Below are 14,646 nucleotides of genomic sequence, written 5' to 3'. Positions count from 1 at the left end.
ACATCATTATTGCGAACGTCTTCAACCTTCACGTACATTTCCAACATTTTTATCAAAATAAGTTTCCAGTATTCATTCGGGGTCCCCAAAAAATCTCTCAAACTTTCATCATCCTCGATGTTAAACTCAGCGTAACAAGCAACCCCTTGAGGATTTACAGACTACGGATATCTCCCAGTTATTTTAAGATACACCGAACGTTTGCTCAACCTCATTTTATTGCATAACGATACCAGTCTATCGTACTCCATTGTAAGTGGCAACTTAACATGACTCTGTAGAGATAAACTATAGCTCACTGAGTTATTCCCCACCACAACCTCACCCCCCCCCCTCACCCCTCACCCCCAATATAATGAAGCCCTTACTTTTCGCTCTTTAGACATTATGAAAAAAGTTTGAGAATTTAACAACAAGAAAAATTTATCACGAAGTTGGAGTACTTCTGAATGATTTTTCTCAAAACCCTTAACGCCTTTAAATAAGGCAATGCCCAATCCGGAGGGGGGGTCAAATTTTTGGAAGTAAAACGCAGTTTAAAAGGGCGTTTTACATATTTGTATTGTTGTTATGTCAGTTAAGCGTAGAAGAGTTATTAGTGGGCACACAAAACATGTAAAGCGCAGTTTATTACTGCATTTTATATAAAACACAGTAATGAACCGCGCTTTATATAGCCGTCTTATCAGCTTCCAGGTAAAGCACAATTCATTAACGCGTTTTATATAAAACGCAGTAACAAATCGTGCTTTACCTTAACGTCCCAAACGGCCGTTAAGGTAAAACGTGGTTCATAACGGCGTTTATATATTTTGGTAACTATGCTTTTTTCCACCTAAAAAAGTATTTGAGTCCAAAAGAACAACATTTTGGTTCCGGACTCCCCTCCTTCCCCCTCTCCAAAGCGTGATGGTTCATTTGTCCCTTAATATATGTATACATATAAAAAATATACGAACTTTATATATTTTTTCGGCTATAATTTTTACAGCGCCTATGCAGTGTCATTTTCTCAACGAAAACTGGCACAGAAGGGGATATTTTCAAGGTCAAAATTTTAGAAGACATTATCTAAAAATGAGGAATTAAAGTGATAATTTGTGTTATCCAGTAAAAGGAGAGGAAACGTTTTACTACGGAGCAGAAGATTTGCTTCATGAATCAGAGTTGGGTAACACCGTTAGTTTTTGAACACATTGTGTTAGTGAGACTAAATATACTCCACTTTAGCATACTTAAGGGACAAAATATGCTCAGAGTTATTTTGAGGAACCAAAATAGACCTACCCTCAAAGATAAGGGACAATATTGGTCAAAAACTCTCCCTTCATATTCCCTTTTTTTGTATTATCTGTTCATTCCTTTGTTATGCATATTAAAACGAAATGAACATAATAATGGAGGATGGTACTGAATTCCATAACGAAGATTACAAGTTCGGAAGAAGCTAGAGAGATAAACTCTACCTTCTCTTTAACCTATAACCAATCTTCATCTTTTCAATTCAAAACACTGAAATGAATCCAAACATCAATTCCCACATCCCCCTAAACCACCAGACAAGGATAATACCACTCAAAAAGAAGAAATCCAAAGTTTTAAAGACAAACTTATTGAAGGAGTACAACATTCCCTAAAAATTGCTGAGACCCCTGCATATATTGATACCACCACAAAGGTTCAAGAAACAAATGCCATACCCAATCACTCAATGATCGTGGATAAACAAAGAATCCATCTGACAGAGGAAGACCAAGAACGTATATATCAACCATGGCGATATTCTCTCATTATCAGACTAATTGGTAAGAAAATCCAACATCATATCCTCCAAAAGAAAATTCAGGAAGCTTGGAAAATTATGGATAATTTTTCCCTAATTGATATGGGAGCAGACTACTACATAGCTAAATTCAAATGTGAAGAACACATGATCAAAGTCCTAAACGCTGGCCCATGGTTTATATTTGGCCATTTTCTCTCTATTCAGAGATGGAAGCCAAACTTTGTGGCAACAGAAGTAAAGAGCTCCCTCACTGTCATTTGGATTCGTCTACCTCAATTACCAACTGAGTTTTATGATGGTATCATATTGGCAAAAATTAGAAATGCCATTGGTAAATTATTAAAAGTAGATGCGTGCACTTCTTCAACTCTAAGGGGACGCTACGCCAGACTATGCATTGAGCTAGCACCGGAGGTTCCGGTAGTCCCATTCATCAACATTGGCCACCATAAGCAAATCATCCAATACGAGGGTGAGAGTACTCTATGCAAGCAATGTGGAAGACTTGGTCATGTGGCAATGAAGTGCCACTATGTAAAGACTTCATTGCCAACAAACTCCATTTCAGATAATATAAATCCTCTCCCTAAAGAAGTGAGCAATGTTAGTGAAGTAAATGGCAAAACATGGCAAACGGTTAAGTTCCAAAAGAAGAAAAGAACCAATGGGTGGAGTTCTGGAACCAATCAAAATCCAGGTATTCCATCAAAACTACCTCATCCAATACCAGGTAAGTTTTCTGCCCCAACCCCAAATACTATGTATATCCCCTCAAACACTAAACCTACGAGTAACAGAAAAATCTCGAGTAATCATTCCTCATCTCCTCAGGGAAATTACATAAACTGTAGTAACAAGTTCTCCACTTTGGAGAATCCGCCGACAAAAATAAAAATAAAAGAAAACTATTTACTAAATTCTGAAAATAATTTAAATTTAGACATTGATAACGTGGCTTTACCAAATACTCCCAATCGCAACGTGTCTGACATGGAGGTCAGTGATTTACCCAACATACAGTCCCTAATAACGCCCACTAATCATATGAACGAAGATAATAAAGCTACAAAAAATGATAGTATCCTTGAAAGAAAAGAAACATCTTCCGATAACCATTCCCTAAACCCTCCTATTAACATTGATACTGCTTCTAACATCTGCATGGATGAAGATCAGGCCCCATAACACTTGTCCCACATGCCCCCACCTTCAAACCATTTGGCCAATAGCAAAGACCATGTGCCTAACCCTACTACTACACCAAATCAACTTAAAATCTCTTCTCCTGCATGCAAAGAAAACATGCAAATAGACCAAATCATTAACACCCTAGGAAATCCTTCTACTGGAACCTCAACAACTTCCAGTAAGCAAGTCGTTCCAAAAAATATAAATCAACCCCTAAGTACTCACTATGCCAAGAATTCCCTTATTACAAAGAAGGAGATTCAGACTTGTTCAAATCCTAAGGCACCAAAGAGCTCACACAATGGCCGACCCACCTCCAAATTTGAACAACAAACAGGGAAACCAAACAGTCTTCTTCATCCAACCACCTCTCCCTCAAGATAACCAACCTCTATTATGGATAGAACAAGCACTGATGAGCCATGGATGGCCAGGAAACAGTGATCATCCTCCAAAATTCTCACTTTCTAGCCCAACTTGTCTCCGAGGGAATGCACATGGCCATGAGCAACTACCACAACCACGTTTGGCTAAACAATATACTTCAACCTTTGGCCCCAAACTTGAATGCACACCAAGCTCAAGCCACGAGGAACCAGTGGAACCTTCCTCACCACTTCAACCCCCCTCCATCCACAGAATATGGCACTGGATCTCCCTTTCTTTCCCCCAGGGGAGATCCAGTACTTAAACTCAATCTTCATGCCAGGCAGCAGCCCCCCACTTTAACCAAAACCAAGCTCAAGCAGTCTCCCCAGTAAATAACCCACCTACACAACCAGCCAATCGCAATGTGCACGAACACGAAGAACCACCAGTAGAGAATGTAGACGAAATGAACTTACTAGGGTCGGAAGAGATAATAGAATTCTCAAGTCTAAACGATGTAAAGGTCTATCTCTTCAGGGAGATGCAAGAGAAGAGATATGTGCTCAGTTGCCGCCCCCGGCCTTGTAAAGTTCTCAATGGATATCAGGTTTCCACAAGATCCAACAATGGGGAGCCATGCAATGATACTGGTTCCATCCCTGAGGAGGAACCCACTGCTCCATACAAGAATGGAGAATAGCTCAACCAACAATCATGTTTCAATGATGTATAGGCCTACTAATATAATCATTTGGAATATTCATGGTAGTAATAATGACAACTTCCGTATCCACTTCAGGGAGATGGTTGATAATCACAAACCCTGCATGGTAACTTTGTTAGAAACCCGTATGGAAAATCATATCACCTTGCTAAATGATTTCCCTTTTACAAATATGGTCGAGGTCCCAGCAGAAGGTCAAGCTGGGGGTATGGTTATCATGCCAGCATAGTGAGATTTCATGATTTTGTTAGGAGGAACCAAGAGATCCACGCCAATGTTGAGGTAACTCCTTTTAATACCATTTGGTTATTTTCCTCAGTATATGCTAGTACTAACTTAGGAAAACGATGTATTCTGTGGAATAATCACTACAACAAAAAGGGGCTTTAGCGGCAATACAAAACGGCTTTAGTGGCAATAACAATAGCCGCTATATCTTTTACCGGCCATTGGTGTTTAGCCGCTGAAGCGGGGTCGGCAAAGCCTTTAGCGGCTTTTCTAGCGAAAGCTGGTAAAAGGTATGGTTTATTGCCGCTAAAAAGTATTATCTTTAACGGCAATTGTTTGTGGCAATTATAATGGCCGCTAAATCCAATCTAAAACGGCTAATTATACTCCTTTAGCATTCATTTAGATAGCCGCTAAATTCAAAATAATTGCCACTAAAAGTTTTTATCTTTAACGATAATTGTTTGTGGCAATTATAGTGGCTACTAAATTCAATCCAAAACGGCTAATATACTCCTTTAGTATCCATTTATATAGCCGCTAAATTCAAAATAATTGCCGCTAAAAATTTAGATCTTTAACGGCAATTATTTTGTGGCAATTAAAATGGCTATAGTATCCCTTCTAAAAACATCTCAATTTGCCCTTTTAGCGTCCATTTTAATGGCTATTATGTTCAACTAAATTTCCACTAAAAGTCAATTTCTTTAACGGCTATTATCTTTCAACAATTATAATGACTGCAATATCCCTTGTGAAAACATCTTAATTTACCTTTATTCATCCAATTTTATAGCTGGTATATCCAGCTAAATTAGTGCTGCAAGTCACAAGCGGTAATAGCAATAATTTAGCCACCATTAATAATAGTTACTACATTCATCTAAAATATGATCCAAATAATAAAATATATTAATATTAATTCAAAAAATATATAATATATCTCATTAAATCTTAACAAAAGGAAGTGCTAATAAATGATATTAATGTCATAGTAACATAAAAAATAAACATATATTGTTCGAACTAAGTAACTAATGTCATTATATAACTAATCCAAACGAATGATGGTCTTCAAATAATTTTCGCAATTTTTCATCATTTTGAAATCTTCCACCCGCTAAATTATCGGACATTAGACTGTATGACCTGAGATTATAAAATAACTATGTCAAAAGACGAAATATATGCCCCACAAAAGGAAATTACCGAGACCTCTAGTCCCAGCTATTCTTCTCCAAAGGGGAAAGCCAGCAAAGGCTAGCACTTGCTTGTTTCCACACTTAAAAGAGCTAACATCTCAGTTGACAAGATAATACATATACATGGGAAAATGTTTAGTAACACTCACAAGGAAACAACCAAATTTAACGAAGAGATAAACTGATGATGTCTTTGTGAGAGGGGTTTGATGTTAGGAATGATTCAAAATAAACTTGAAACAGGTCACGAGATAAAGTGATGATATTTTGGGAGCCATGAGTTTGATGAATTTGGAATGATGCAAGAACATTAGACTTGAAACATGTCATCATAGTATATGAACATACAGTTTTAGAGAGTAAATAGAAATATTTAGCAATTTAAATTCCAGAAGGTCTATTGTACACTCCAGAGAAGACAGACATGAAAAACTCTGCTTCACTCTTATGTTCAAATTGTATAATACAAATTTTTATTCCAATAAAAGATACCATTTGTCCACCTTCACTCTTATACTCTTATACACTCTTATACACTTTGTAATTCCTCACTTCATTCTTTGTATAACCATGGCAGAAAAATGTAGCATACGTTTGTTAAGTGTCATGGATCGTCTTTGGTTTCACCAAATTAGTCTCTTTTAAAAAAACCTTCAGTTTTATTTCCTACAAACCAATGTCAAACAACTTTAATTCCACACGAATAATTCTCATCAGTTGAACTAGATAGCACTCTTCTACAGGTAACAATCCCCTCCTAGTTAGGCTAGTATTCTCTATACCCCCTAACCTTTTAGTGATTGCTAACCAAACAAGCAGATAGAAGCAGCACTCAACCAAGAAAACAGTCTCTAGAAAGTCATGATTGTCATGAACAAGAAGATGGGTGCAACAAAAGCTTCTGGTTTTCAATCCATCTTTTAGTCCCATAGAAAGATCTGATTCTCCTTACTTTAATGGTGTTAAATCCACAGAAAGGTGAATGTGATTCAGGCAGGAAACTACTATCACAATCTTCGAAATATATAAAAGTAAGAAGTATCCAAGTAAGTCCAAATACAATAACAAATTAATAAAAATCGAAGGAGCAAAACTCAAACAATAGCGACAAAGGACAAAGATGAGTAGTACCGTGAGAAAGTTGAGCATTTTCAGTAACACTAGGACAAAAATGTTTAAAGCTTATAAAATTGAGTTACCTGTTCACCTGAGGTGGCGTTGCTACTTTGAGGCATTTATTAAACGGCACATCAACTGTCTTCTCCGGTGAAAATTTCCAAATATCTTTCAGTAAAGTAGGCCTAAAACCTTTTTTGCTTCTGAATTACCTAAAATTAAAAATATCTGAATCATCTGCTGACATCAAGGATCCTAACTCCAGATATATTACGCTACTAAAAGAGACTAGCAAAGCAGGAATATTACTATAAGTNAAGGCTGTAGGAAATCAAGAATCATCACAGAAAGGAAGTAAGCAATTGATCCTAATGCCGAAGTTTTATAGTTTCACAATGTGCAACACAACCAGAAGATGCAGACCCAATGAACTTTATGTAGATTTTCCCGTTACTGTGCGACAAAAATACAAATACACAAATAGAAGAGTGTCCTAATAAGTTGAAAGAAGCTATCTTCAAGGTTGCTATACATACAAAAGCCAAGAGAAGCATATGTTACCCAAAAAATAAAACTGTTGTAGCAGAACTCATAGTTGTCCTTCTGCAGTTGTTGCACAATTGTGTAGTTGTCCCTCTACTGTTGTTGTACAACTGTGCAGTTGTTCTTCTGCAGTTGATCATTAGTTTTAAGTATAAACTCATGATCCCAAACATACATCTTAACAGTTAACAAAGAGAAACCACATCTCTTGTCTTCAAGATAACTAATAGAGTATCAGTTTTATAATTGTATGCTCACTATGTATAGTAGGCTCTACTGAAAAATATCAGCTCCACAATCATAAATATTGAAGTTTGAACCACCCTACAGTGCTAAGAATTTTACTATTAAAGGAAAGAGAACCAATAGAACTAGACAAAGAACTTTCCGTTTTATGTCAACACCGTGAGCAGCACGTTATGTCTGAATATTTGTATCATCAAATATTTCAGCACGTAATATTCCAAAGTTTTTGACTTGGTCTCTTTGTTTCTTTTTCTTTTTTGTGAAAGACAACAAATTATATTCCATTAGCACAACGACAGTGGAAGAGCCATATTTACAATTCACAAAAAGAGCACAAAAGTTCTCATGTCAGTCATTGAATTGTCCTGTATTTTCTAGAAATACAGTGTCACATGTTTGTGTTGTCGAACTCAACATCCATGATAAATTACTTTCCTACTTTCATTTTGTGCAAGTTTTCAGAAATAAATAACAGCATTTACATCAGCATATGTAGTCTAACGATATTATACTTCATGTACTTCTCCCTGAATGAATGTCAATCGTTCATCATTTCTAACGTGATGTACAACTAGGGCTCAACTCAATGAAAGTAAAACATGTTGCCTTCAGTAATATAAAAGATAAAGGATATCCCATGCAGTAACACTAAGGAAGAGTAAGTGAATGGATCAAAAATAGCATAAGAAGAGGCATTTAGCATGTATTCATTTAATATTTAAATAAATAAACTTAAAATCATTCTTTTCTTAACAGGTAACAAATCTTTAAAAAAAAATTCCTAGCATATCAACTATTAAGTAACATTTAGGTAATTTGAAGTGCAAAAGGCGAAACAAGAAGTAACAACATTTTTAGATCATAATCCAAGTTACAAATATATGTGGAAAAAAATTAACAGTCGAATCAATGGAGAATTAACACGAAGAGATCTCAGAAGCTAACAAACTGAATAGTTCACATCCACCTAAATCGACAATTCAAATAGAATTACTTTACACTTAAATTAACAAGATTTTCTTTAAGTATAGTCTGCTATGAATAGCTTATAACAATCAAAAGTAAACATATAACATTAGGAAAACTAAAGGAATCAATTCAATCAGTTGCCCGCCAATTTAACAGCATCCAAAAATCACAAATCACAATATAGCAAACACAAAAAAAAAAAATTATCTCTACAAATCACAAACTGCCATAGCTGGACATCACAAATCACAAATCGATTTAGGCTCAAGTGTTTGGGTACCTGGTAAGAAAAATACTTTGACGATGAAGATAAGAAAGTGAAGGAGAAAAATGCCAGTAACAATCTCAAAACCTACATAAAAAGAGAAGATGGAGATTTAAACAATAGCGACGCCTCAATAACTTTGTTAAGCAATAGTAAAGAAAATTAGACATTTGACTAGTTTCCTCCTTGTATGCTTAAATATTTACCTTATCAAAAAAAAATCATTAAGAGAAAGTCAGACAAATATTTGTAATAGAAGATATACTCTCTAGAAACCCCGATATTGAGAAAAAGTTGTAGCTATGTTCAAACTGATCATGTACAAGTCTTTTCTTCAAACAATAAAGTTAAAACCAACATATTATTTTAGTAGAGTGCAACATTTTTCTGCTCGGAGATTTCTAAATTTAAAGGTAGAATCACTGCTTATACAGAAATATAAAAAAATGTCTTATAACAGGATGTAGCAATATATATCTCAGAGTTAACTGAATCTAATAGTTCAAGCAATTGCAATCCCAGTTTCTCACCACAAAAATGCTAAAAGCTAGATAAGAAGCACAGAGGTGCTAAAGTGTACTTTAAACTTCAAAGTGAATAAACAGTTGAAAACTTCACACACCAAATAGACGACTGGGACTATCAAGAACGGGAAAAATTACCTAATACATGTCCCTAACAACAGTTATTGGTATTAGTGAAGAATAAAGCAACAAATTGCACAAAATACAAAGAATGATAGAAAAGCACTTTGTTACTATATTTTTTATACATCAAGTAGATAACATAGGACAACGACTTAAACTATAACATATGAAACTATAAAATTCCATATAATGGCCAGTAAATCTTAAGGATGATGCGTTATTCTCGTTACTAAATTTCATAGAATCAAAAAAATTAACAAGATGTCTTAAAATCTATTTTTTGAGCAGCAACAATCCAAAAAAAAAGTATTGCACTGGCTCGGAATAAAACTTAGCAGCGATTGAGATGGTGCCGGCGAGTATACTTCGATAATTGAAACCCTAGACCTAACCAACACTAATTTTTCATCAACCCCTAACCTACCCAATCGATTCATAAAGATAAAGACAGAAACTTACCGGTGATTGTGAAGGTGTCAGCGACTGTGACGGTGTCGACTATTTTGGCCATCGGTTGAGATACAGGGAGGTGGAGATGCTTGGTGCCGATTTCAAAAGTATATTGTTTGAGCGTATATTGTTTTGCCAATTTAGAATATTTTGTTGAAAAGTTGAGCGGCTTTACAAGGTTTAAGCGGGAGAGGATTTAGAGGACCAGCAAATATTTATTGGCCGGCAATATTTGCGTTCCCTGAATAAATTAGCGGTAATTACTTTATTGCCGATAAATAATTACCGCTAAAACCCCTTTTTGTTGTAGTGAATTTGAAAACGTTCATACAAATAACTCTAAGCCTTGGCTCCTAGGGAAGATTTTAATGACATTTTTAGTGCTGATGATAAATTTGGTGGAAATCTAATAAACCATAGGAGAAGTAACAATCTTTGGAATAGCATCAACAAGTGTAGTCTAATGGACCTAGGTTACAAAGGATGTAAGTATACTTGGACAAATAATAGGAGAAATTCTAGGGGCTTAATTATGGAAAGATTAGATAGGACTTTTGTAAATAATGACTGGCTATCCCTTTTCCGAAAGGCTATGGTCACACATCTGCCCAGAAACCACTCCGACCATAGCCCATTATTAGTCCAATTAAGCCCAAAAAATATAAATTTCTCAAACAAACTATTTAGACTTGAACTATTTGGTGTAGACATCCGAATTTCATTAACAGTGTTAAAAAATGTTGGTCGAACAATAGTTTAACTGAAGCTCAAGTTAGTTTCAAAGACACTGTTATGAGCTAGAAGAATGAAACATTTGGAGATATTTTTAAAAAGAAAAATATACTTTTAGCCCGGCTAAATGGAATTCAAACCTCCCCTTCTTACCATAGAAGTTTCTTTTTACAAGACATAGAATCTAAACTACAATTAGAATACAACAATATTCTGAAAATGGAGCAAGACTTTTGAAAATTATGCTCCAGGATCTCTTGGTTAAACGATTGGGATGCAAATACTAGGTTCTACCATGTAATGGCTTCAAATCGTAAGCGTCGTAATGCCATTATGTACTTTACCAACAATAATGGTGAATGGATTACTGATCCAAGATCTATTTCAAACCATACTCTTGCTTTCTCTACAAATGCTTTCACAACCTCAAAAACCTCCTCTCATAGAAAGGCTATCCTAGATGATCCTACGTGCCACAATAGTATTGATTTATCTAGTCTTGACATGGCCTTGACAAATGAGGAAATTACAAAGGCTATTTTTTCTTTCAAACCCTTCAAAGCACCTGGGACGGATGGAATTCATCCCTTTTTTTACCAAAAATACTGGCACATCATCAAAAATTCAATAGAATCCTACTGTCATAAGGTTTTTGACACACAAACTCTGCCAAATGGTATAAATGAAACCTTTATTTGTCTTATCCCAAAATTTCCTTATGCAAACAACCTAAATTTTTTTAGATAAATTGGTTTTTGTAATACTTCTTACAAAATCATTACGAAAATAATTGCTAACAGGATAAAGCCCATGTTACCCTACCTCATCAGTCCTCCCCAATCTAGCTTCATTAAAAATAGGAGAGCTAGTGACAATGCTATTATCATTCAAGAACTCATGAATAATCTTCGAAAAAACAAAAAATCTATCCCTGATATGCTTATAAAAATTGATCTGGAAAAAGCATTTGATAGATTAGAATGGTCGTTTGTCTATAGAACTCTTAGATTCTTCAAATTTTCCCCAAAAGTCACTAAATTAATTATGCACTGCATTAGTACCAGCTCCATGGGAATCCTTGTTAATGGGACAACTACTGAGTTTTTTAGTCCAAGTAAGGGTATCCGCCAAGGAGACCCCTTATCACCCTACATATTCATCCTTTGCATAGAATTGCTCTTAAAGCTCATAAATTATCAAACAGACATTTTAAATTGGGACCCAATAAAAATCCCTCAAAAAGGTCCGTCCTTTTCCATGTTCTATTTGCGGATGATATCACCCTAATGGGTAAGGCTAACAAAAAAACCAGAAATTGCATAAGATCTAGTATGGATTTTTCTGCTCTCAATTAGGCTTATCCATCAATTTTACTAAATAAAAAATAAAATCCTCCCAAATCTATGTCCTCCTCATATTTCTTCCTGCTTCTCAAACTTCTTGGAATGATGGTTACTCATGATTTTGGAAAATATCTAGGATTCCAAATTCTAAATCATAGTCCGAAGCCTAGAGACTTCCAATCCATAATTGACAGACTTCATTACAAAATGTCTCACTGAAAATATTCCTTTCTAAATATGGCGGGTAGAACAACTCTTGCAACTAGCACTCTAAATGATATTCATGCTTACTCTATGCAGTACACTTATCTACCTGGTAAAATTCTAAAACAAATTGATAAGATACAAAGGAATTTTATTTGGGGGAGCACTAGCACCTCAAGAAAACTCCATTTAGTAAACTAGAATATTGTCACTAAAAGTAAACAGGAAGGAGGCCTCGCCATTCATAAAGCTTCTTCCAAAAACATCGCCTTACTTACAAATCTTTCTTGGAGGCTGTTACAAAATACAAACACCCCCTGGGCTCAACTTATCTCCTATAAGTATGCCAATAAAAAATCAATCAACGATACTTCCTTTATTTGAAAATTCGTCCTAAAAGGATGGAATCTTTGTAATGATGGTATTTTATGGCACCCACACTCTCACTCAAATATGAACATTTGGTCTTCAAATTGGATCCACAACTCCAGTTCACTAAGAAAGAATATATGTGGCCCTATTAATAAAAGAGACCTCAACATTTCCATCAAAGATATTATAAAAAATGATAAATGGGACCTCACTGGTATCTATTTTGGCACTCCTAGTATCCTAATGGAAAAAATTATTGCAACCCCTACCCCTAATAAGTTTTTTAAAAGGGATACTATGACCTGGGGTATCACTTCCAGTGGTCACTTCTCTACTAAATCATGCTACACTGTCATAAATCCTTTTACCACTCCTAAATTAAATTTTGACTGAATTTGGGATCTACAGTGCCCAAACAAAATCAAATTCTTCTTGCGAAAATGCATGCATAATCACATCCCATGCAGAGCTTTCCTATCCCACATTGGCATGAACATAGACAAGGTTTGCGCAATTTGCAGAAATAACGTAGAAAATGTACTGCCCCAGCACTGAATCTTTCTAGGAAAATATGGGCATCTCAAATATCCAGTTAAAAGAAGGTACCCACTGGTTAATGAGCCTAAAAGAGATTTTTATTCAAAAAAGCTTTTATTCAAATAACTGGAGGACCATTCTTCCCTTCGCCATTTAGAATATCTGGAAAAATAGAAATAACAATAACATAAATAACCTTAACTACAAGGTTCATCACACCGACATTCTTCAACAAGCTTGGGAATATAATTTCTTCATGGAGAAAAATCCCTTCAAAGAAAGCAGGATTTTAATTGAGATCATATGGAACAAACCGCCACAAAATACAATCAAGCTGAATATTGATGGAGCCTTCTCCAGGTATACACAGGAAGCTGGCCTTGGTGGTGTTTTCAAAAACAATAATGGAGACTGGATCTTGGGCTTCTGCAAGTCAACCTATGCTTTATCGGTCACACATTGTGAACTAATGGCTCTGCATGAAGGATTAAAAATTGTTCCTTCGGTCTTCCTAACATTGAGATAGAGACAGGCTCAACGGATGCTATATTATTACTCAATGAAAATAACCCTAACTTCTCTAATCTAATTTTTGAATGCGGGTTATTAATGCACCAGTTGAAGCACCCAATCCTGAGGCATAACTTCAGGGAAGGAAATGTGATGGTCCATCTCTTGGCGAAGGAAGCAGTGAAAAACTTTAAATTCTCAAAATGTGTTTACCATGCACGTCCACCAAGTTTTGCTAAACCTCAATTGCTAAAGGACAAGTATGGCTATAGTATTAGCTCTAAGTATGTTGTTACTATTGTTTGTGAAAAACTAGCCAAGTTTAGCAATAAAAATATCCTTAGGGACTATGTAAGAACTCTGTAATCTTTTATTATTAATAATATAATATTATCTTTTACTTCAAAAAAAAAAAAAGTAGATTACAACTTCAAAAGAGTTTGACAAAATAACTCACTCTCTCCTTTACATCATCTTCTTGACCAAATTCCATATCGACCTCGTATTATGTAGAAAAGAGTAGGACAACTATTTTGTGTTCAGCCACCTCAGATCCTTACCCGGCCCCCACCCTGCATCAAAAAGTTTAACTAATTATGATGAAGGTATATAAAAATATTTTGTATTGCAAATGTCAACCTATCAACATTTGACATCAATTCTTCTGGAGATAATTGAGTACTATCTTAGATATTTAATAAGTCCTTCAAAATCATAAAGCGTATGGAAGCAACAACAGCTTAACACCAACATGGAGCTTTAAGATGGACCAAATTAAAACGCTTAATATACATGTATTTCAACTGAAGTAAAAGAAAAAAAGCGAGAGAGAATGGGACCAAGCGAGAGAATATTCAAACTTCTCATCATGAGAGAAGCACATGCAAAGGTCAAAAATACCTCTTTACAATGCGAAAAAGATCATATATACTGTTACGCGTCGCCTTTCTGAGATTCCTTGGAAGGGCGACGTAAGGCTAGGCAACTGATGTCAGTGCAGTTGTTGTCCGCCAACTGAGGTCCCCTCCGTACGCTAGACGAGATTGTCAGTGCCGTACGGGAAAACCAATGTCAAGAGCAATTGAGAGAACAGAAATGAGAATTCAGAATGAAAGAAAGCTTGATTGCATTAATGAAAGCTATTACAGAAAAGCAACGCGGTGTCGAGGGGGAGAGACACCAGTACAGAGAATTGCTTACTTGCTAGAAAGTTTT

General features: G+C 35.6%; 1 protein-coding gene and 1 long non-coding RNA gene across 2 annotated transcripts; one reads left to right on the top strand and one right to left on the bottom strand.

Annotated features, from left to right (window-relative positions):
- On the top strand, positions 1,886-4,043 carry LOC109234734. Its single transcript, XM_019400797.1, has 3 exons — positions 1,886-2,516; positions 2,727-2,782; positions 3,684-4,043. The coding sequence occupies exons 1-3, from the start codon at positions 1,886-1,888 to the stop codon at positions 4,041-4,043; spliced, it is 1,047 nt and encodes a 348-aa protein (XP_019256342.1).
- LOC109234184 lies at positions 5,250-10,100 on the bottom strand. Its single transcript, XR_002069157.1, has 5 exons — positions 9,743-10,100; positions 8,652-8,723; positions 7,175-7,282; positions 6,697-6,825; positions 5,250-5,444 (listed from the first exon to the last, which is right to left on the bottom strand). It is a non-coding gene; the product is annotated as an uncharacterized LOC109234184 (long non-coding RNA).

Source organism: Nicotiana attenuata, chromosome 11, assembly GCF_001879085.1.
Source record: "Nicotiana attenuata strain UT chromosome 11, NIATTr2, whole genome shotgun sequence".
In the NCBI taxonomy this organism is placed as follows: Eukaryota; Viridiplantae; Streptophyta; class Magnoliopsida; order Solanales; family Solanaceae; genus Nicotiana; species Nicotiana attenuata.
This window is presented reverse-complemented; position numbering and strand designations above follow the sequence as displayed.